Raw genomic sequence first — 21,512 nt, 5'->3', positions numbered from 1 at the left:
AATGAATATTCAGGGTTGATTTTGTTGAGGATTGACTGGTTTGATCTCCTTGCAGTCCAAGGGACTCTCAAGAGTCTTTTCCAGCACCAGAATTCAAAAGCATCAATTCTTAGGCCCTTAGCCTTCTACATGGTCCAAGCCTCACATCCATAAGTGACTTCTGGAAAAACCATAGCTTTAACTACATGGACCTTCGTTGACAATGGTCTCTGCTTTGTGTGGCATGGTTGTTGAGGACATTATGCCTTCATTCCACTTAATCCATTTATTTATTCTAGGTGGCTGGTTCTCTAGGGACACACCCTTATCCTCTGGGCAGGTCCTGTTTTTGAAGGTCTGTTTGGCTCATTCTTCCTCCTTAATCCCAGGGTGGCTCTCTTCCATCTTTCTTCTTAGCTGGACAGGAGTCTAAGACTCCTCCTAAATGTTGCCTGTTGTTGCTGTTGCTGCTGCTACTGCTGCTGCTGCTAAGTCGCTTCAGTCGTATCCGACTCTGTGCAACCCCATAGACGGCAGCCCACCAGGCTCCTCTATCCCTGGGATTCTCCAAGCAAGAATACTGGAGTGGGTTGCCATTTCCTTCTCCAACTCATGAAAGTGAAAAGTGAAAGTGAAGTTGCTCAGTCCTGTCCGACTCTTAGTGACCCCATGCACTGCAGCCTACCAGGCTCCTCCATCCATGGGATTTTCCAGGCAAGAGTACTGGAGTGGGTTGCCATTGCCTTCTCCGGTTGCTGTTGCTAAGTCAAGTCAAATCTTTTGGGAACCCACTGACTGTATGCAGCCCTCCAAGCTCCTCTCTGACAAGGTCCTTTTTCAAATGTGAAAAAAGAGAAGGCAAAGATATAAAACAGGAATTTGGCACTTCTCCCAGGAATCAAACTTGTCCATAAAGTACTGTGGGAGGGTGGGTGGAGAAGAGGGGAGCAGAAAAAGAAGGAAAAAGAGAGTTAGAAAATGTAGAAAAAAGGAGAATGGATTCTGGAACCAGACTGTGAGCATCTAGGCTGCTCTATAAATGTGTGTGTGTGTGTGTGTGTGTGTTAGTTGCTCAGTCCCGTCTGACTTTTTACAACCCCATGGAGCCCGCCAGACTCCTCTGTCCATTGGATTTCCCAGGCAAGAATACTGGACTGGGTTGCCATACCCTTCTCCAGGGAATTTTCCTGACCCAGGGATCAAACCCAGGTCTCCTGCATTGCAGACAGATTCTTTACCATCTGAGCCACCAGGGAAGCCCATAGATGTGTGACTTTGGGCAACTCCTGGTGGTTATAATGTTAAAGCAATTCATATCACTAAAACAACTAAATGATTGTTTTTATTGTTTATTTATTGCTGCATTCTGCCTTGGTGAATGAAATCCTCTTTATCTTTAAAGTTTTTATTGCTATTCCCGCTCTCATCCCAGGAGGAAGAAAAAAGACAAATCAGTCTGAGGAGATCAGGGCCCAAATATGAAACTCTAGGAGATTTAAAGTTCAGGAACCCTTCTCAAATGCTCACAGTTGATGTTCCTGGTGTAAGGAGTTAATATTTGCATCTCAGAGAACACAATACACTCAATAAAGACTTCCTTAGACTAGTTTCCAGATCAAATAGCAAAACTGAAAAATTTCAGAAAAGGAGGACGATTGGGTTGAAATTCAGATACACAGGAGAGGATAGGTGTTTCTTTCCTTCATCATTGTGTTCCAGGCCCCAACAAAATGCCTGATGCATAGTTATTTTACCCATCTCACAAATATTTGAGTGTCTGCTATGTGTCACACATTGTGCCAAGTTCTGAAGATAAAACAAGAAAATATTCCTGCCCTCATGGATTTACATTCTGATGAGGAAGTCAGTCTATAAACATATGAACAAATAATACATTTCAGAGAGTTATAGGTATTATGAAGGAAATAGAGCCAAGGAAGGGAAAAGACAGTGCTAAGCTGGCAGATGATATTTAGAAAGAAATGTTTCTCCAAGAAGGTCACTGTTAAAGCAGATTTGTTCAATAATTGCATGGATTGATACAATCTTTTTATTCCCTCTCATTTAATGAAAGAGATGGGTGGGCCTCCATCAACCAAATTTGGGGGATGACAAAATATTTTAGGAAAACCCTAAATCAGTGTTTAAAGATGATCTTACATATCTGAATGAGTCAAAAAAAATTCCAAATTCAAACAGTTCCCTGAAAACCTGTCTTAAAAGAAACAAGTTAGTTTACAGGAAGAGGAAATTTCAAAATCTTTTGGTGCCATCTCAGCTGCTGGGCATACCCTTTTTCCAGTGAGGGATGGAGGGAAGGACTAAGAGACAGGGATAATAGAATGGGAAAGTCTAACATACTTCTAACCAAAGATCTGGAAGAAAGAGACAGTCAGAATATGATTGAGCAGTATTTTAAATATATATATGAATTTTCCAGAGTGGATTAATCTAATACTTAGATTCTAGAGCCTGTTAAATCTCAAAAGATTAATAAAAATTCCTCATCTAGACACACTATGAACACTAAAATTCTCACATTATTTGAATTCAAGGAAGGAAAAGAAATATAAGCTGTATGGTAGATTAAAAATGGCTTTTTTTTTTTTTTTTTGCTACTTTTTCAATTGAGAGGAGGAGACAATGAGATAAGAGCAGTTTCTCATTTGTAGTTATGGACTCCCGATTTGTCTTGGCAGGTTCCAGTTTGTTCTGATGCTTCCCTTTTTCACATCCAGGCTTTCTTCCCAAGTCTAGCCCTGCTGACTTGTAGGGACTGCTGACCTCCACCTCCAGAAGCAGAAGTAGAGCAGTTTTCACCATATCTCAGTTTTTAAAGGTCTAATCTCTGCAATAAATCTGTTATTCTATATCACTCATGCAATTAAGCCTTCCTGATCAAACCCTCATTGATACTCCATGTTTTGGATGATCATCCACCCAGGTAAAATTTTGGCTTTCTGTTATGCTAGAAGATGTGAACAGCTGCTACTAGGGGTCAACTATTGGTGGGTCTTGCCACCATACAATGCCCAAGGAAGAAAACAAGTTTTTCACAGTCCCCATTCATTTCACTTTACTCATTTATGTTACTTTTTTTTGGCCTTTGTGGGCATGGAAATGTTTAAATGTAAAGAAATTAATGTAAAATGTTAACAGCTATGGAGACATGGTAAGATTGAAATGCTATGGTCAGCTGAATTATGCCAAAGAGGCTTTTTTTGGTAGTCCCTGATCTCTCTTTCCTTTGCACCCTACATTGACTCCATAAACAATCTACTTTCAGTATAAATGCACAATCTGATCATTTTCACCATTTCCACTGTTACTAAAAAGGCACCAATATTTATTTAATGGAGAAGCACAACAGTCTTATAATTCATTTCCTTCATTCTGCTTTTGCTCCTGTACATTTTTCTTCTTTTCTCTTTTTATCTTTTTCATGTAAGACCCATGTCATCTTTTAACATAAATTGTTGTTGTTCAATCTTTAAGTCCTGTCTGACTGTGCAGACTCCATTGACTGTACTACACCAGGCTCCCCTGTCCTCCACAATCTCCCAGAGTTTGCTCACATTCAGGCCTATTGAGTTGGTGATGCCATCTAACCATCTCATTCTCTGCTGCCCGCTTCTCCTTTTGCCTTCAATCTTTCCCAGCATCAAGGTCTTTTTTCTTGTGAGTCCGCTCTTTGCATTAGGTGGCCAAAGTATTGGAGCTTCAGCTTCAGTATCAATCCTTCCAATGAATATTAAGGGTTGATTTCCTTTAGGATTGACTGGTTTGATTTCTTTGCAGTCCAAGGGATTCTCAAGAGTCTTCTTCAGCACCACAATTTGAAAGCAGCAATTATTCAGCGCTTAGCCTTCTTTGTGGTCCAGCTCTCACATATATGATTACTGGAAAAAATCATAGTTTTGACTATACAGACCTTTATTGGCCAAGTGATGTCTCTGCTTTTTAATATGCTGTCTAGGTTTGTCATAACTTTTCCTTCAAGGAGCAAGTGTCTTTTAATTTCATGGCTGCAGCCACCATCCACAGTAACTTTTGAGCCCCTCCCCCCCCCCCCCAAATAAAGTCTGTCACTGTTTCCATTTTCTCTCCATCTATTTGCCATGAAGTGATGGGACTGCATGCCATGATTTTAGTTTTCTGAATGCTGAATTTTAAGCCAGCTTTTTTACTCTCCTCTTTCACACTCATCAAAAGATTCTTTAGTTCCTCTTTGCTTTCTGCCATAAGGGTGGTGTCATCTGCATATCTGAGGTTATTGATATTTCTCCCAACAGTCTTGATTCCAGCTTGGCCTCATCCTGCCTGGCATTTTACAAGATGTACTCTGCATGTAAGTTAAATAAGCAGGGTGACAATATACAGCCTTGACATACTCCTTTCTCAATTTTGAACCGGTCATTGTTCCATGTCCGGTTCTAACTGTTGCTTCTTGACCTGCATACAGGTTTCTCAGGAGTCAGGGAAGGTGGTCTGGCATTCCCAACTCTTGAAGAATTTTCCAGTTTGTCGTGATCTACACAATCAAAGGCTTTAGCATATTCAATGAAGCAGAAGTAGATGCTTTTTTGGAATACTCTTGCTTTTTCTATGGTCCAATAAATTGATGCATGTTTTTTCCTAGTTCTTCAGTTGTATATGTGTGTGTGTGTTTCACAGCTGAGTGGCTTGTGGGATCTTAGTTCCCTAACCAGGGAATGAACCCCTGACTCCTGCAGTGGAAACACTGAGTCCTAACCACTGGACCACCAGGGAATTCCCTTTTAAAATTTTTATTTCTTTGAATTAAATAAAAATGAAAATATATGAATTTTTTGGAAGGGAAATTTTTTTTTTTTAATTTCTCCATTTCTTGCATTGCAGCCAGAGAATGAGATCAGTATATATTTACTTTGGTATTTGTTGACCTTCCTCTTTGGCTTAATTTATAGTTAATTTTTATAAATATTACATTGCTACATGCATGTTTGAAATGAAGAGTGTTTTGTTATTTGGGTACAGAATTATATATAAAAGCTACATACATACAGCTCATTCACTCACTGTATTGCTCAAAATTTTATATCATAATTATTTTGCCTGCTTGCTCTATCAGTTTCTTAGTTGTATTAAACTCTATTATGTTGGTAGATGTTTTTCTTTCTCCTTTTAATCCTATTTTTGTTTTATATATTTTGAGCCTTTGTTTAAAGCTTGTACTTTTCTAGAAATTAATAAAAATAGCTCTCAGCCTCCCTCTCTCTCTCTCCAAGTGTCCCAGGCTGCCTGTGTGTCAAGATATTCCACAAGAGAGACTTTCATTATTTCACTGCATGCGCTGCTCAACCCTCTCTCCAATTTCTAATTCACACCTGGTCTGAGAGTGTGCTCTTGCCTAAGAAGATCTGAGCATTTTTCCATAGGAGACCAGGACAGAGGCAGAGACTCTGATGCAAAGGAGTCGCAAGAAAGGTGGCCAAGAAGGGTGAGGGAGAGACACAAAGATGGTAGTAGAAAGTAGTGAGATGCGCTCTGAACTGAGACAGACCAAGAGTAGGGGAGTGAGACAAGATGAAGGGGCTTGAGGGACCAGTGGAGGGTTGGCAATGCTTGGCTGTGCTAGGAATAGTATTTGGACAGAGAAAGTAATGTATAATTTTAAAAACCTGAAATATAAAATAGAGGTGGAGGATAGGTAACACACAAGATCCTGGGACAACTGAATTATAGATAAAAAAAACCCTGCTCCTATTGATTGCTTCTCATTAGGTTTTAAACCCTGTGCCAGTGTGTATAAGTGCATATTTTTATGAAACCCCTCCACTAATATGTGAGATTACCCCCACTTTGCTGATTATATCACTGAATCTCAGAGAACTGAAGTGAGTTGAGACTAGCTCTCTTTTCTTTGACATTACAGAAACAAATTTAGAGAAATGGAAGGGTAAGATGGAAAGCAGGGAATTGAGTCTTAAGTCCCATTCCAGTGTTCTTGCCTGGAGAATCCCAGGGATGGCAGAGCCTGGTGGGCTGCCGTCTATGGGATCGCACAGAGTCGGACATGACTGAAGAGACTTAGCAGCAGCAGCAGCATAAGTTCCAATTCCTTGGCCATCTGATGAGAAAAGCCAATTCACTGGAAAAGATCCTGATACTGGGAAAGATTGAGGACAGGAGGAGAAGGGGAAGACAGAGGATAAGATAGTTGTGTCACGCGAGTGTATGTTCCTCTGTTCTTTATACCCTTGTGCTCTGTTATTCTTTTCAAAGTTTGTGCTCTGCCCCCTTCCCTCCTGTTTCATGCTCTTTTCCTGAGCCCCATCCAGACCCACAAGGCTGCCTCTACAATCTTCTGGAGAGACAACCAGAAAATAGCTGGCCTTGGGAGGGAAATACTCTATAATATCCAACCTCTTAATTCTACCCAGCACTGGTCACACTGGAGATCTTGGGGACGCCCAAACTCCAGTCCGGGGGGTCCCAGAAGGTCATCACGCCTTGACCTGCCTAGGGATCGGTCTTCAAAAGGTTGTCACACTTCAACCTGTTCGGAGATCCTCTAGTCCCAGGGGTCCCAGGAGGTCGTCACGCCTCGACCTGCCCAGGGACCCAATCCTCGGGAGGTCATCACGCCTGGACCTGCCTGGGGATTCGATCTCTAGGAGGCTGTCACACCTCAGCCTGCCTGCGGATCTGCACCCTGACCCGGGGATGCCTGGCTCTCAGGTTGCAACAGTTCTGGGTAGGATAAGCTTCAGAAAGACTCACCCCTAAGGAAGTCTACCTATGGAAACAGAAAGAAGCCTATTACTTGTGGGACTGTGCCCAGTCTCAGCAATAACTCAGGAGCCCAATGAGAACCCCATTGCCTTTCTGGAGAGGCTAAAAGAGGCACTCCAAAAGTTTACCAACCTGGACTTAGACTCTTACGAGGGACGGGTGATTTTAAAGGACAAATTCCTGTCCCAATGTGCATCAGATATCAGAATTAAGTTACAGCAGCTACAACAGCAGGACCCTGCTGCCTCTTTAGATGAGATGGTCCAGACAGCCACCAATACCTTTTATAACAGAGAACGGGAGAAGGAGGCCAAGGCCCAGGAGAAGGAGAGAAAGAAAGAGACAAGGCATTCCCAGATGCTGGCTGCCCTCCAGAGAAGCCCTATGGCAAACCCCAAGTCCTTGAAGGGCAAGGCACAAGACAAATGCCTAATCTGTAGACAGGCGGGGCATTGGGCCAAAGAGTGTCCAAACCGTGACAAGTCTCCTAGAACGGCTTGCCACAAATGCCATCAACTGGGACATTGGGCGACACTCTGCCCTCGGGACCCAAGAGCCTCAAGGTCAAGCGCCAAGCCTACCCTCACGATGGTTCAAGAGGACTGAAGTGGCCCGCTCCAGCCAGCCCTCCTGTCACAGATAACCATCACGGGGCTGGAGCCGAGGGTGCAACTGGATGTGGCAGGTAGGTCCGAGAATTTCTTGGTTGACACAGGGGCTACCTACTCTGTCTTGATCTCCTACTCCAGAGCCTTCTCCTCCAAAACCTGTACCATTTTGGGTGCTACAGGAAAAGCAACTACTAAAAGATTCACCCGAGCACGTCTTTGTTGCTGGGATGTACAAATATTTTCCCACCAGTTTCTGGTGGTCCCTGAGTGTCCTATCCCCTTATTGGGAAGAGATATACTCACTAAACTGGGGACCACCCTTGTGATGGGAAGTTTTTCAGCCCCTAGAGCTCTACAGCTCCTGGTTACTACAGAAGAACCCATTACACCTTCAATAGAGAGGGATCAAAGACTATGGGAAGACAAAATTAACCCCCAGGTGTGGGACCAGGGGATTCCTGGACGAGCCCACCAAGCTGAACCAGTCATCATTGTCCTCCGAGATCCCACTCGGTTTCCTAACTGGAAACAATATCCTCTCAAAAGAGAGGCTCGGGAGGGACTACAGCCTTTAATAAATAAATTCCTTGCTTGTGGGCTATTGGTCCCCACCAGTTCGCCATGTAACACCCCAATCCTCTCAGTAAAGAAAAAAGATGGAACCTGGTGAATGGTTCAAGATCTCCCGATCATAAATGAAGCTGTAGTCCCCCTCCATCCCACAGTACCCAATCCCTATGTAATCTTGGGAGAAATCCCACCCAGTGCCAAGTGGTTTACAGTCTTGGATCTCAAAGATGCATTTTTTGCATACCACTGGCTAAAGAATCCCAATATCTTTTTGCCTTTGAGTGGGAAGCCCCAGGAGAAAAATACCAACAGATGACTTGGACAGTATTACCTCAGGGGTTCAGAGATAGCCCCAACCTGTTTGGACAGGCCCTTAGCCAGGACCTCCTAGATCTGGACCTGGGACCTAATGGGAGAATATTACAATACGTAGATGACCTACTAATCTGCTCTCCAGATGAGAAAAGTGCCCAACAACATGCAATTCAGGTTCTAAACTTCTTGGCAGAAAGGGGATATAAAGTCTCCCATGCTAAGGCACAGATGGTCGAGACAAAGGTCACTTACCTGGGAGTTCAGATTACACACGGGTCCAGGAGGCTGTCCTCTGATCGGGTACAAGGAATCCTCCAGTTGCCCTCCCCCACTACTCAAAAACAATTGCGAGCTTTCCTGGGGCTAACTGGTTATTGTAGAATCTGGATACCCAATTATGGTCTAATTGCCCAGCCTTTATATGAAAGCTTAAAGGGACAAAATGATTCAATCCCACTGATGTGGGGAACTCCTCAAAAGGAGGCAGAGGCTACACTAAAACAGGCCTTAACTCAGACACCTGCCTTGAGGTTGCCAGACCCAGAAAAAGCATTCCAACTTTATGTCCATGAAAGAGAGGGAATAGCCTTGGGAGTGTTAACTCAAAGGTTGGGATCTGAGCCCCAGCCTGTAGCTTACTTATCCAAGAGGCTCAATCCAACTGCCCGAGGCTGGCCCCCCTGCCTTCGAAATCTTGCAGCTATTGCAATCATGATAGAAGATGCTTTAAAACTCTCCTTTGGGGGCAAACTATTTTTACCAGCCACCAAGTAAAACAACTCCTAAATGGGAGAGGCCATTTATGGATGTCTGATCAAAGAATCCTCAGATATCAAGTAATGCTGATGGAAAATCCAGGCCTCACTATATCCCCTTGTGAGGTTCTTAACCCAGCCACCCTCCTACCTACCCCCGAGGGCTCTCTCGCCTTTCACTCTTGTCTAGAAACCTTGGACCACTGGACAAAACCCCGAGAGGGATTGTCAGAAGATCCTCTGACCAATTCTGAGGAAATCTGGTACACTGATGGAAGCAGCTTTGTCTTGGGTGGAAAAAGAAGAGCAGGTATGCAGTAGTCTCCAATTTTGAGTCCATAGAGGCTAAGCCTCTGCCACCAGGTACTTCAGCCCAATTAGTTGTGCTCATAGCCCTGACTCGAGCTTTAGAGCTGGGAAAAGGAAAAAGAATAGCCATTTACACTGACTCCAAGTTTGCCTTTCTGGTGCTACATGCACATGCGTCTGTTTGGAAAGAAAGGGGCCACTTGACCACCCGAGGGTCCCCAATCAAATATGGTTCTCAGATTCTTCGACTCTTGGAGGCAGTCCATCTGCCCACTGAGGTTTCAGTTTCCTACTGTAAAGGACACCAAAAAGGGAACACGGAAGTGGCACGAGAGAACCAAGCAGCTGATCAGGCAGCTAGGAGATCAGCATTACAGAACCATGACCTAATAGGGATTGCCGCCTTAGTTCCACAGACTAATTTGCCAGAAACTCCTTCATATACTGAAGGTGAGACTCTTAAAGCTAAGAGCGAGGGCTTTCAAGATCATATGGGGTGGTTCCAAAAGGAGGGACTCCTTTTTCTGCCTGGAAACCTCCAATGGAAGTTGGTTAACTCCTTACATGCCACTACTCATTTAGGAGAAAAGGCCCTCCAAAGATTACTAGAAAGGTCCTTCAGAGGAACAGGCTTCCAAACAACTATAAGACAGGTGGTCTCCTCTTGTCCCACTTGCCAATTAAACAACCCCCAAGGAGCTCGAAGACCCCAGCTGGCCCAGCCCATCCAATAATGTGGGGCCTACCCAGGAGAGGACTGGCAGATGGACTTCACCTAGATGCCAGTTTCTCAAGGGTATAAATACCTATTAGTCATGATAGATACATTCACAGGATGGATTGAAGGCTTTCCCATCCGGACTGAGAAGGCTAAGGAGGTGGTAAAAAAAAAAAACTGCTCCATGAAATCATTCCAAGATTTGGTCTTCCCAGGTCATTACAAAGTGACAATGGGACATCATTTACTTCTAAGGTCACCCAAGGGGTCTCGAAAGCATTGGGCATTACTTATTATCTCCATTGTGCCTGGAGGCCTCAATCTTCAGGAAAAGTAGAAAGAGCCAATCAATTATTAAAATCAGCGATAAAAAAGATAACCCAGGAGACCTCCCTGGGATGGAAGGAGGCTTTACCAATAGCTCTCCTCCGCACCCGCATTGCCCCTAAGGAACAAGTTGGTCTTAGTCCTTATGAGATGCTATATGGGAGACCTTTTGTTTATGTCAATGACCTCTTCCTAGATCCAGAGGTTCAGACCCTCCAGTCTTATACCATGGCCATTGGGCAATTCCAACAGGATATACGCTTGTGGGGTATGAACCAGGACCCAAAAGATTCTAAAGAGTCACCATTATATGCTCCAGGGACTCAAATGCTAATTAAAGTCTGGAAAGATGGGTCCCCAAAGGCTCAACTCCAGCCCACATGGAAGGGCCCCTACCTTGTAATACTTTCTATCCCCACAGCAGTCAAGGTACCAGGACATGACTCCTGGATTCACTACTTATGAGTCAAGCCGTGGAAGAAAACAGAAGAGGACACTCGATACACCTGTGGGCCCCTGGGAGATCTCAGATACTTATTCAGAACTACCAATGAGTGCCATTCTAATGAACACCCCCAAAATCTGGTTTCTGGGGATAAGATTTCTCAGGATAACTCTAAGGAGCCAACGCAGCTTGACAGAGACTGTACTCCAAGACAGACAGGAGATAGATCTTCTGAACAAGGAGGGACTTGAGCCATCCTGGAGATGTGAATTTAAAATTGACCAATGACCCTACTAGTCCTTGTTATGCTATATGGATGATGCCTATGATTATTCCATGTACTGTCAATTGTCTATCCTGTTTTGTCTCTGCCCAGGTCAACCAGCTACAATATGCAGCGCCAGTTCAACAAAGGTATAAAACTACAGCTGACCACGGAAAATATCACACGCCCTTGGACTCCACTATAAGGACTCTGAGGCTTGAGACTAGCAAGAGGGGGGAGGCCCAATACCCCTCGCCGTCCCAGTTCAGCAGGAAGTAGCCAGAAAGACCTTGACGCCCCTATTCCCAAAGAATTGGGCCTCCCATCTCTTGAGGGGGGAATGTTAGGTAGGTAGAATAGGGAAAAGGAGTCCAAAATGGCGGTGGCTAGAAGACAAGGAAGGTCAAAGGAAGGTCCAAGGACCAGAGTGAAGACTCCAGGCAGAACAAACAGCACTCCTGGCTAAGCCCAATTTGCATAGGGCAGGCCCAGGTGGAGGAAAAAACATATAAAAGGAGGAGCCAAAGCACTTTTTCAGGACTCTCTCTCCCACATGCATGCGCTCTTTTCTCTCTCTCTCTCTCTCCTGCTATCTTCTAAATAAGATAGAGCTGTAACACTGATTTGCCTAAGAGCTGTAGCACGGTTTGTCCAAGACCCGAGAGCTGTGACGCATTGAGGGCTTTAATGTCCATTGCTCCAAATCTTTCCGTTGCTCCAAATCTTTGTTGTGACAAGACAAAGAACCGAGGAACATACACTCACGTGACAGTTGGACAGCATCACCAACTCAATGAACTTGAGTTTGAACAAATTCCTGGAGATAGTGAAGGACATGGAAGCCTGGTATGCTACAGTCCAAGAGGTCACAAAGAATCAGACACGACTTAGTGACTGAACAACACCACCACCATGAAAAGATTATCACAATAAGTTTAGTAAACATCCATCATCTCATGTAAATTCAAACTTATATAGAAAAAGTTTTATTTTCTTGTAATGAGAACTCTTAGGATTTACTCATTTAACAGCTTTTGGATATAATATACAGCAATATTCATTAGATTTATTGTGTTGTATACTATATCCCTGAGAAGCACAGAATTTATTCAGTCTGGAAGATTCGGTTTTAGTTAATTCACCAGTTTAGCTTGTGTAAATTTCATTATTTTCATATAACCTCAGCAATTTCAATAGATAAATCACTCTTCAATATTTGTGCAAACTTATTAAAATAATCAGATGACATCTTTAAAAATATACCAATTGTTATCTTGGTATATTTCCCTTATAAACTTTCCCTTACGTCTGTGTTCAGCAGTATCAGTCCAAACCACTGTAGAACAGCACAGGTTCCTTAAAATTCTCGATATTTTTATAAAATATAAAAAAAATCTTTTAAAATTCGAGACTAGACTGGTAAAATCAGAGAATTCCTTATCAGACAGAAATGTCAAATAATCATAGAACTAAGTAGAGAAGTAAGTGAAGCATTAGCATCAAAACTTTCCATAGTGATGTCTGCTGATCCCTGGTAATCTGGAGTGTGGATTTCAATAGATTATGTGTTCTGGGGGATAGGAATCTGGGGTTCCTAGCAGGTCCTGGGGTAAGATCTAAAATCCCCCATGTAGAGCCAAACCCCAAAAAGGACAGCCCCCCTCAGAAAGGAGAGCTGAGAAATATCTGTCCTGAAGACTGAGATGGTGAGTGTGGAAGCTGTGCAAATTTGGCTCTGGATGTCAAACATTATGCTAGTGGTAGTGCTTAATTGATCACTTATGTCCTACTCTCTGTGAACTTTTGGACTGTAGCCCACCAGGCTCCTCTGTCCATGGAATCTTCAAGGGATCTTCCCTACCCAGGGGATTAAACTATTGTCTCCTGCCCTGTACAAAACATAATAGAGGTTCAAAGATTAAGGTCTTCCCTTAGGCAAGGTTGAAGACTTTCCTCTCTGGTATTTGGAATTTAGGCTGCAGTTCTTGTTTTTGGATAGATCACTGGATGTGTGACACAGTCCAATTTTTAAACCAGATTTGAACAGGAGAATGGCCACGTGGCTCAGGTAGAAGTAGATCAAGTGTTTGGTTTCATGTGTCACATGACTTCCACTATGTGGTGCCAGCTGGGGCTGTACTTCTTGTCAAACTCCTTGATATGGGCTGCAATAACCTTCTCTATATTTAAAATGGGCAGTAATTGATATGTCTCCTAAGTATCTGGCAGAAATACATGCAAAAAACTTTTCAAGTGCTTTAATGCAGACCTTGAAGATTTACCACAGATAAAATTCAAGGAATCCAAGCTCAGACACAGTTAAAAGACAGGGAATCATTATGGTAACAGCACACAAAATATTTAACATTTTTGAGAAGTAAACTTCTCTCTTCTATTTTCTAAGAGCTTTAAAAATATTTATTTTTAATTGATTGATGATTGCTTTAAAATATTGGTTTGATTTCTGTCATACAACATGAATTCACCATAGGTGTACATATGTCCCCTCTGTCTTGAATTTTCTAAGAGTTTTTTAAATTAGAAATTTATGTTGAATGTTTGAAATAAACTATAAATTTTAAAATATTCTCTAGGCTTTTCAGAAAGATGACACAAATCATGCCTTTCGATTTCTTCCAAGTTATTTTTCTCAGTTGATCATAGTTCACCTAATAAGAATAGAATAACTTTGTGACAGATTTCTTTTGTTTATTCTTTTTACATCAAAGTGCTGGATTTATATTGGGAGCAATATTAGAACTTTTATATAGCATTTTCTCTGAACAGTACTTGTATGCGGTGAGGACTGTTCTAAGCACTTTACACCTATTAAATTAGTGCTCATAATAACCAAATATTAATAGTTGTTATTTTTATTATCTCCATCATAAAGAAAGAAAGTGAAGAAAGAAGTCTCTCAGTCATGTCCAACTCTTTGTGACCCCATGGACTGTAGCCTATCAGGCTCCTCTATCCATGGGATTTTCCAAGCAAGAGTACTGGAATGGGTTGCCATTCCCTTCTCCAGGGGATCTTCCCGACACAGGGATCAAACCTGGGTCTCCCACATTGCAGGCAGATGCTTTACTTTCTGAGCCACCAGGGAAGCCCCATCTTCATCATATAGATGAGGAAAAGGAAGCTCAAGGAGTTAAGCAAGGATCACACAGCTACTAAGTCTTCAAACACAGACTGACTGTCTTCAGAGTTACACTCTGGACCCCTATGCTACACTGCATCTCAGAAAGATCTTCCATGACAACATGTAAATTCGGTTCAGTTCAGTCACTCAGTCGTGTCCGACTCTTTGTGACCCCATGAACTGTAGCATGCCAGGCTTCCCTGTCCATCACCAACTCCCAGAGTGGAATTTATTCAAACTCATGTCCATCAAGTCGGTGATGCCATCCATCTCATCCTCTGTTGTCCCCTTCTCCTCCCACCTTCAATCTTTCGAAGCAGATTTAACATCTAAATTAGGATCCCTTTTATTTGATAGTACTCTTTTTTTTCCTCCTGAGCATTAGTACAATTTAAAATTATCAATTAATTTTTCAATTAGTTTAATACTTGTCTCCTTTAGTCTCTTTCTCTTTGAGAGCAGGAACCATTTCTTGCCATTTCCCTGTATATACCCAGTGCCCCCTAGCACAGTAGACTCAGTAGTAGATGCTCAATAACTAGTTGGGTAAATGAATGAAAGCATAAAAGGTAACTAAGAAAAATGTTTCCTTCATGGAGTAATGACTCCACCGTGTGGAATTTTAGAATATTGTCCAAAAAAATTTTTTTTAACAAGATAGGTTTCATAGAACTGATTCTCCTATTACCCAGGCTTGTATTAGAGGTTTTGCTGTTGTTTGGTCCTTTTGAGATTTTTAGAGCTATAGGAAACCACCAACTCTTCAGGGCAGGCTTTCCCTTACTAGATTTGCTTGGTGAAACGAATTGTGCAATTAGGTGAATAGCAGGTATCAGCTTAAATCCAGAACTCGCTTGATTCTACCTTGCCAAAAGGTAAAGCATAGATCCATCAATAAGCTCTTGGTTCCGAATGATCACTCTGGCACATCCAGAGCCCCTTCCATGCAGCGTCTACTATCTAAGAAGTCTATCGATGGCAGTACCGCACTCGCCATCACATATTCCTTACAGTGTATAATGACTAAAGCATAAATTGTGTACAGAAATAACCTCTGCCCTACAATCATACACCAGGAGAGAGTAAACTGCACTCCATTCTAAATCCTAAATTTTACTGGTATAATGTTTGGCACATATTGTTCAGTGGTCAAGTCGTGTCCCACTCCTTGCCACCCCATGAACTACAGCATACCAGGCTTCCCTGTCCTTCACTATCCCCTGGAGTTTGCTCAAATTAGTCGATGACACCATCTAATCATCTCATCTTTTGTTGACTCCTTATCCTGCATCAGGGTGTTTTCCAATGAGTCAGCTCTTCGCACATACAACCTATAATAACTATTTTTAAAACACCAATATGTTAAATAGAACTACGTCTCTAATCTACTTATTATGGGCAGTTCATTTTATGAAGTTAGTATGAAAGTGAAAGTGAAGTCACTCAGTCGTGTCCGACTCTTTGCGACCCCATGGACTGTAGCCTATCAGGCTCCTCCGTCCATGGGATTTTCCAGGCAAGAGTGCTGGAGTGGATTGCCATTTCCTTCTCCAGGGGATCTTCCCGACCCAGGAATCGAACCCGGGTCTCCCGCATTGCAGGCAGACGCTTTACCGTCTGAGCCACCAGGGAAGCCCTCCTTGCTATTTAAACTAGAAATGGACAAAAAGAAAAGTAAAAATTTTAAGCCAGTATGATTATAGTTAGAGATTATATATACTGAGCCTGTTTTTTCCCCCGTTTAATCTAGGTCCAACTCTGTTTCTATTACACTAACCATCAACAAGAGAGACGCAGGAGGTCTAAACCTAGCGAGAGCCGCTCTTTCCCCAAGAATTTATGGTCCTCGGGCTACTCTCGCCACTGGGAACTCTATGGTCCCGGGGCGGGCTGGGAGGCCTGCGTTTGAAAACCGTGGCGGGAAGATGGCGGCCGCATTTGTCGCCAGGGTCAGTTTTTCCCGAGTGGGAGGACGCTGGGATTCTGTGTTTCCCTGAATGGCGGAGAAGATTTCGCGATGAATATAACGCGCTGGAGTGGGAAACAGCGACGTTCAGCATCAGACTTAAACTCCTCGTCGGGAAGCGGCTTTGACGGCAGTGACAGCCCTTTGCTCCTTTCCGGGCCGGTGCTGAGCCCACCTCCGGGCCTGGGACGCAGCTTGAAGGATCGTGGGCGCCGGCCGGCCGGAGCTACAGGTACTCCCAGACACTCCGTGGGCAGCTCCGCCTGGCTACTAGTCGCGAGGTGTCCTTTCGACGCGGAGCTCGCTCGTTTGCAGGACCCGCTCGGCTCCTACTCCCTTTCTCAGTTTGTGACTCCGGCCCTGAGCGGCATGTCACTTTCTGTTGACAAGGAAGAGCTTTTAGTCCGTGTTCAGAGACCTCCTGGTATTAGTCTTCAAGTGGTTTCTGGGTTTTTATTCTTTTGACATTTATTTACAGAAACAACTTACTAGTTGGCCAAATCTCATCACCTGTAAGGGATTCACGCCTAATAGTGCCAGTACTCCTTACAGATACTTATATGGATGTGTTTTATGGCAGGTTATATATAACACGTAGGAATTTCAAAACTCAGTAGAAGGCTAATTACTGAAGTCTTACGTTAAAACTAACTACTTCCTTACTTTTTCTGTTTTTTGTTTTTTTCCCCAAAAGGGGAATGCAAGCAGACGTTTCCTGATGATCAAATAGACAAGCTGCTGTTGGCAAATTGGGGACTTCCTACAGCGGTTCTGGAGAAATATCACAGTTTTGGTGTAAAAAAGATGTTTGAATGGCAGGCAGAGTGCCTTTTGCTTGGACAAGTCCTGGAAGGAAAGAATTTAGTCTATTCAGGTATTCAAATTTGTGCAAATTAATTTCTGTACCATTTTTAAGGCATTATGAATGTAAAGAATGCTCTACTGAGGTAAGGCACATGAAATTTATAACTAGATAAAGTCTTAAAATATATGAAAAGCAAAGTTTCATAATATGCATACCTAAGTTATGAAAATCCCATTATATGGTGGGGTGGGGAAAGGCAAAACCCCTGCAGTTTAAAGAGAGTTATCTGCTTGCCTTTCCTCTGAACAAACATTCATCCCAGTGTGAGCATGCAGTATGAGATGTAAATGTGTTCTTCCCACAGTTGATCTCAGTTGCCTTTCAGTGTGTGAACATTTTACAATACATATCTGTTTATAAGTTGACCTGCTCATACAGGAGTATATACATAAAACCCTATGTAATAATATACTTTATGAAAGGTTATATGGGCTTTCAAAAGTAATTTTGACTTATAAAACTTTTAACCATCGGTCTTTAGAATACTGACTTTAGAATCTAATCACTTGGTAAGATCAGTTTTCTCTGAAGTTGTGAGTTATCCAGATTTTTCATTATGGCTGCCAAAAATAGCTAGGAAATTTACTATCAATAGATATAAATTCTCAATGGGTATGTTGAGTTTGAATAAACTCCCAGAGATAGTGAAGGACAGGGAAGCCTGGTGTGTTGCAGTTCATAAGGTCCCGAAGAGTGTGACACGACTTGGTGACCGAACAACAAGATACAAGTTCAGGCTGTTTACTGGCTGTGTAACCTTGCAGGTTACTTGAGAGACAGGAGGAGAGAGGGAGTGAGAGCGCACATAGAAAGCATGAGTGCCTGGTTGTGGGCTTAGAAAAGTTTTTGGCACATAGGAAGTACTCTTTACTAACTGCTAGTGGCAGTTAGTGGTAGTTGTAGAGTGCACTGACAATTTCAATTGCTTAAATACTTGGGTGTCATTCATAACTCTGGTCACCAACTTGCATAAATTTATCACTGGGTCCAGTGTCTGTTACTTCATATATCTTGATTATGATCAATACTGTTTGTTCTTGGGTACATTACCTAGTTTACTATCATCTTCTAGATTATGCAATAGCTTTGTAACCAGATGTTCACGCTGGTTTTAGAAAAGGCAGAGGAACCAGAGATCAAATTGCCAACATCAGGTGGATCATCGAAAAAGCAAGAGAGTTCCAGAAAAACATTTATTTCGGCTTTATTGACTATGCCAAAGCCTTTGACTGTGGGATCACAATAAACTGGAAAATTCTGAAAGAGATGGGAATACCAGACCACCTGACCTGCCTCTTGAGAAACCTATATGCAGGTCAGGAAGCAACTGTTAGAACTGGATATGGAGCAACAGAGTGGTTCCAAGTAGGAAAAGGAGTACATCAAGGCTGTATATTGTCACCCTGCTTATTTAACTTATATGCAGAGTACATCATGAGAAACTCTGGGCTGGAAGAAGCACAAGCTGGAATCAAGATTGCCTGGAGAAATATCAGTAACCTCAGATATGCAGATGACACCACCCTTATGGCAGAAAGTGAAGAGGAACTAAAAAGCCTCTTGATGAAAGTGAAAGAGGAGAGTGAAAAAGTTGGCTTAAAGCTCAACATTCAGAAAACGAAGATCATTTCATCCAGTCCTGTCACTTCATGGCAATAAATGGGGAAACAGTGGAAACAGTGTCAGACTTTATTTTCTTGGGCTCCAAAATCACTGCAGTAGGTGATTGCAGCCATGAAATTAAAAGATGCTTACTCCTTGGAAGGAAAGTTATGACCAACCTAGATAGCATATTCAAAAGCAGAGACATTACTTTGCCAACAAAGGTCCGTCTAGTCAAGGCTATGGTTTTTCCTGTGGTCATGTATGGATGTGAGAGTTGGACTGTGAAGAAGGCTGAGCGCCGAAGAATTGATGCTTTTGAAGTGTGGTGTTGGAGAAGACTCTTGAGAGTCTTTTGGACTGCAAGGCGATCCAACCAGTCCATCCTAAAGGAGATCAGTCCTGGGTATTCATTGGAAGGACTGATGAAGCTGAAACTCGAGTACTTTGGCCACCTCATGCAAAGAGTTGACTCATTGGAAAAGACTCTGATGCTCGGAGGGATTGGGAGCAGGAAGAGAAGGGACGACAGAGGATGAGATGGCTGGATGGCATCACCGAGTTGATGGACATGAGTCTGAGTGAACTCCAGGAGTTGGTGATGGACAGGGAGGCCTGATGTGCTGCGATTCATGGGATGGCAAAGAGTCGGACACGACTGACCGACTGAACTGAACTGAACTGAATCTTTTCTTTCTGCTCTTCCTTTGCTTCTGCAGCCAAAGTGAACTCTGTAAAGGACATTTATGAATTTGTCACTCCTTTTCACGTTCACCTAACTCACTAATCACTCTCCATTGCTTTCAATATAAATTTCTTACGTGGTAGGATTATAAAGCTTTTTTTCTTGTGACACTTTCATGTCTCTTTTACTGCCCTACTTGTGGCAACCTACTCCAGTATTCTTGCCTGGGAGATCCCATGGAGAGAGGAGCCTGGCAGGGCTACAGTCCATGGGATCATGAGAGTCTGACATGACTGACTGACTAAACCTACCTACCTACTTGTATTTTTTGTTTCAGGCATTCAATTACCATCTTCTGAATACACCAACTTTCCTTTAGATCTTTACACATGCTGTTTTTTTCTGCTTGGGATTCCTTTCTTTTTCCCTTTTTTGCTCCTTTGAAGTTCTGTTTGCTTTCCATAAACCCTTATAGCTCTTGTCCTTCAGCGTCTATCATAGCTTCTATTACAATGTATTTAAACTTTTTATTTCCTCACAGCAGGGCTTTTAACTATTCAGTACTTAAAGGAAACGATCTTTAGGTGTAAGCTAGGTACTCAGTAATATTCATCATTTATTGCTGATATAAAGATTTCTTTGTCTCTGTTTTTCACTGGGAGAGTATTTAGAAAGCTGGTTTAAAGTTGGGCATTTCAGGGTTATAAAGGTTTCAAATGATAGGTGGTGGTGCTTTAGTTGCTAAAGTTGTGTTCTACTCTTGCGACCCCATGGACTAGTCCTCCAGTTTCCTCTCTCCATGAGATTTCCCGGGTAAAATACTGGAATGGGTTGCCATTCCCTCCTCCAGGGGATCTTCCCAACCCAGGGATCAAACCCACATCTCCTTTATTGGCAGGTGGGTCCTTTACCACTGAGCTACCAGGGAAGCCCTAATGATAGTTTGTTATTGTTGTCCAGTTCAGTTCAGTTCACTTCAGTCACTCAGTCATGTCCGACTCTTTGTGACCCCACGCCAGGCCTCCCTGTCCATCACCAACTCCCGGAGTTCATTCAGACTTACGTCCATCGAGTCAGTGATGCCATCCAGCCATCTCATCCTCTGTCGTCCCCTTCTCCTCCTGCCCCCAATCCCTCCCAGCATCAGAGTCTTTTCCAATGAGTCAACTGTTCGCATGAGGTGGCCAAAGTACTGGAGTTTCAGCTTTAGCATCAGTCCTTCCAAAGAAATCCCAGGGCTGATCTCCTTCAGAATGGACTGGTTAGATCTCCTTGCAGTCCAAGGGACTCTCAAGAGTCTTCTCCAACACCACAGTTCAAAAGCATCAATTCTTTGGCTCTCAGCCTACTTCACAGTCCAACTCTCACATCCGTACATGACCACAGGAAAAACCATAGCCTTGACTAGATGGACTTTTGTTGGCAAAGTAATGTCTCTGCTTTGAATATGCTGTCTAGGTTGGACATAACTTTCCTTCCAAGGAGTAAGCGTCTTTTAGTTTCATGGCTGCAGTCACCATCTGCAGTGATTTTGGAGCCCCCCAAAATAAAGTCTGACACTGTTTCCATTGTTTCCCCATCTATTTCCCATTAAGTGATGGGACCAGATACCATGATCTTCGTTTTCTGAATGTTGAGCTTTAAGCTAACTTTTTCACTCTCCACTTTGACTTTCATCAAGAGGCTTTTTAGTTAGCCTTGAGCTATTTAGTCACTGGATATGATTTAAAGCATTTATTAATGCACTGTATCAAATATTACTCATTTTTGTGATGATCTTGTGGAATAACATCTTTTAGCTCCTACAAGTGCTGGGAAGACTCTGGTTGCTGAGCTACTTATTTTGAAGCGGGTTTTGGAAATGCGGAAGAAAGCTCTTTTTATTCTACCCTTTGTTTCTGTGGCTAAAGAGAAGAAATACTATCTCCAGGTAATTTTTTGTTTTACGAAGTTTGAAATTTTGAAAGGCCTATTATTGGCAGCTTTGGTTTTACTCATTTGAAATAGAATTATAAAAGCAATTGGAAAATAAAATTTCTTTCTTTACATCTCAATCCATGGGATTACAAGAGAGTGGTACATGACTTAGCAAGTAAACACCACCAATGTAGCTTTAAAAGTTGACCATTTATGAGAGGAAACTTTAAAATTACTGCGTAAAAGAGAAAGGACAGTTAAATCAAG

General features: G+C 42.6%; 1 protein-coding gene across 4 annotated transcripts in view; it reads left to right on the top strand.

Moving 5' to 3' along the window:
- Positions 1-16,126: 16,126 nt before the first annotated feature.
- Positions 16,127-21,512, top strand: part of POLQ (DNA polymerase theta) — a 250,619-nt gene continuing 245,233 nt past the window's right edge. For all 4 annotated transcript variants that reach the window (XM_059887918.1, XM_010801194.4, XM_002684789.6 and 1 more), the window contains exons 1-3: positions 16,127-16,408; positions 16,871-17,050; positions 21,128-21,258. In XM_059887918.1, the coding sequence (XP_059743901.1) occupies positions 16,228-16,408; positions 16,871-17,050; positions 21,128-21,258 (492 nt within the window). In that variant the 5' untranslated portion in view covers positions 16,127-16,227. The remainder of the gene's footprint in view (positions 16,409-16,870; positions 17,051-21,127; positions 21,259-21,512) is intronic.

The sequence above is a fragment of the Bos taurus genome, chromosome 1 (assembly GCF_002263795.3).
Source record: "Bos taurus isolate L1 Dominette 01449 registration number 42190680 breed Hereford chromosome 1, ARS-UCD2.0, whole genome shotgun sequence".
In the NCBI taxonomy this organism is placed as follows: Eukaryota; Metazoa; Chordata; class Mammalia; order Artiodactyla; family Bovidae; genus Bos; species Bos taurus.
This window is presented reverse-complemented; position numbering and strand designations above follow the sequence as displayed.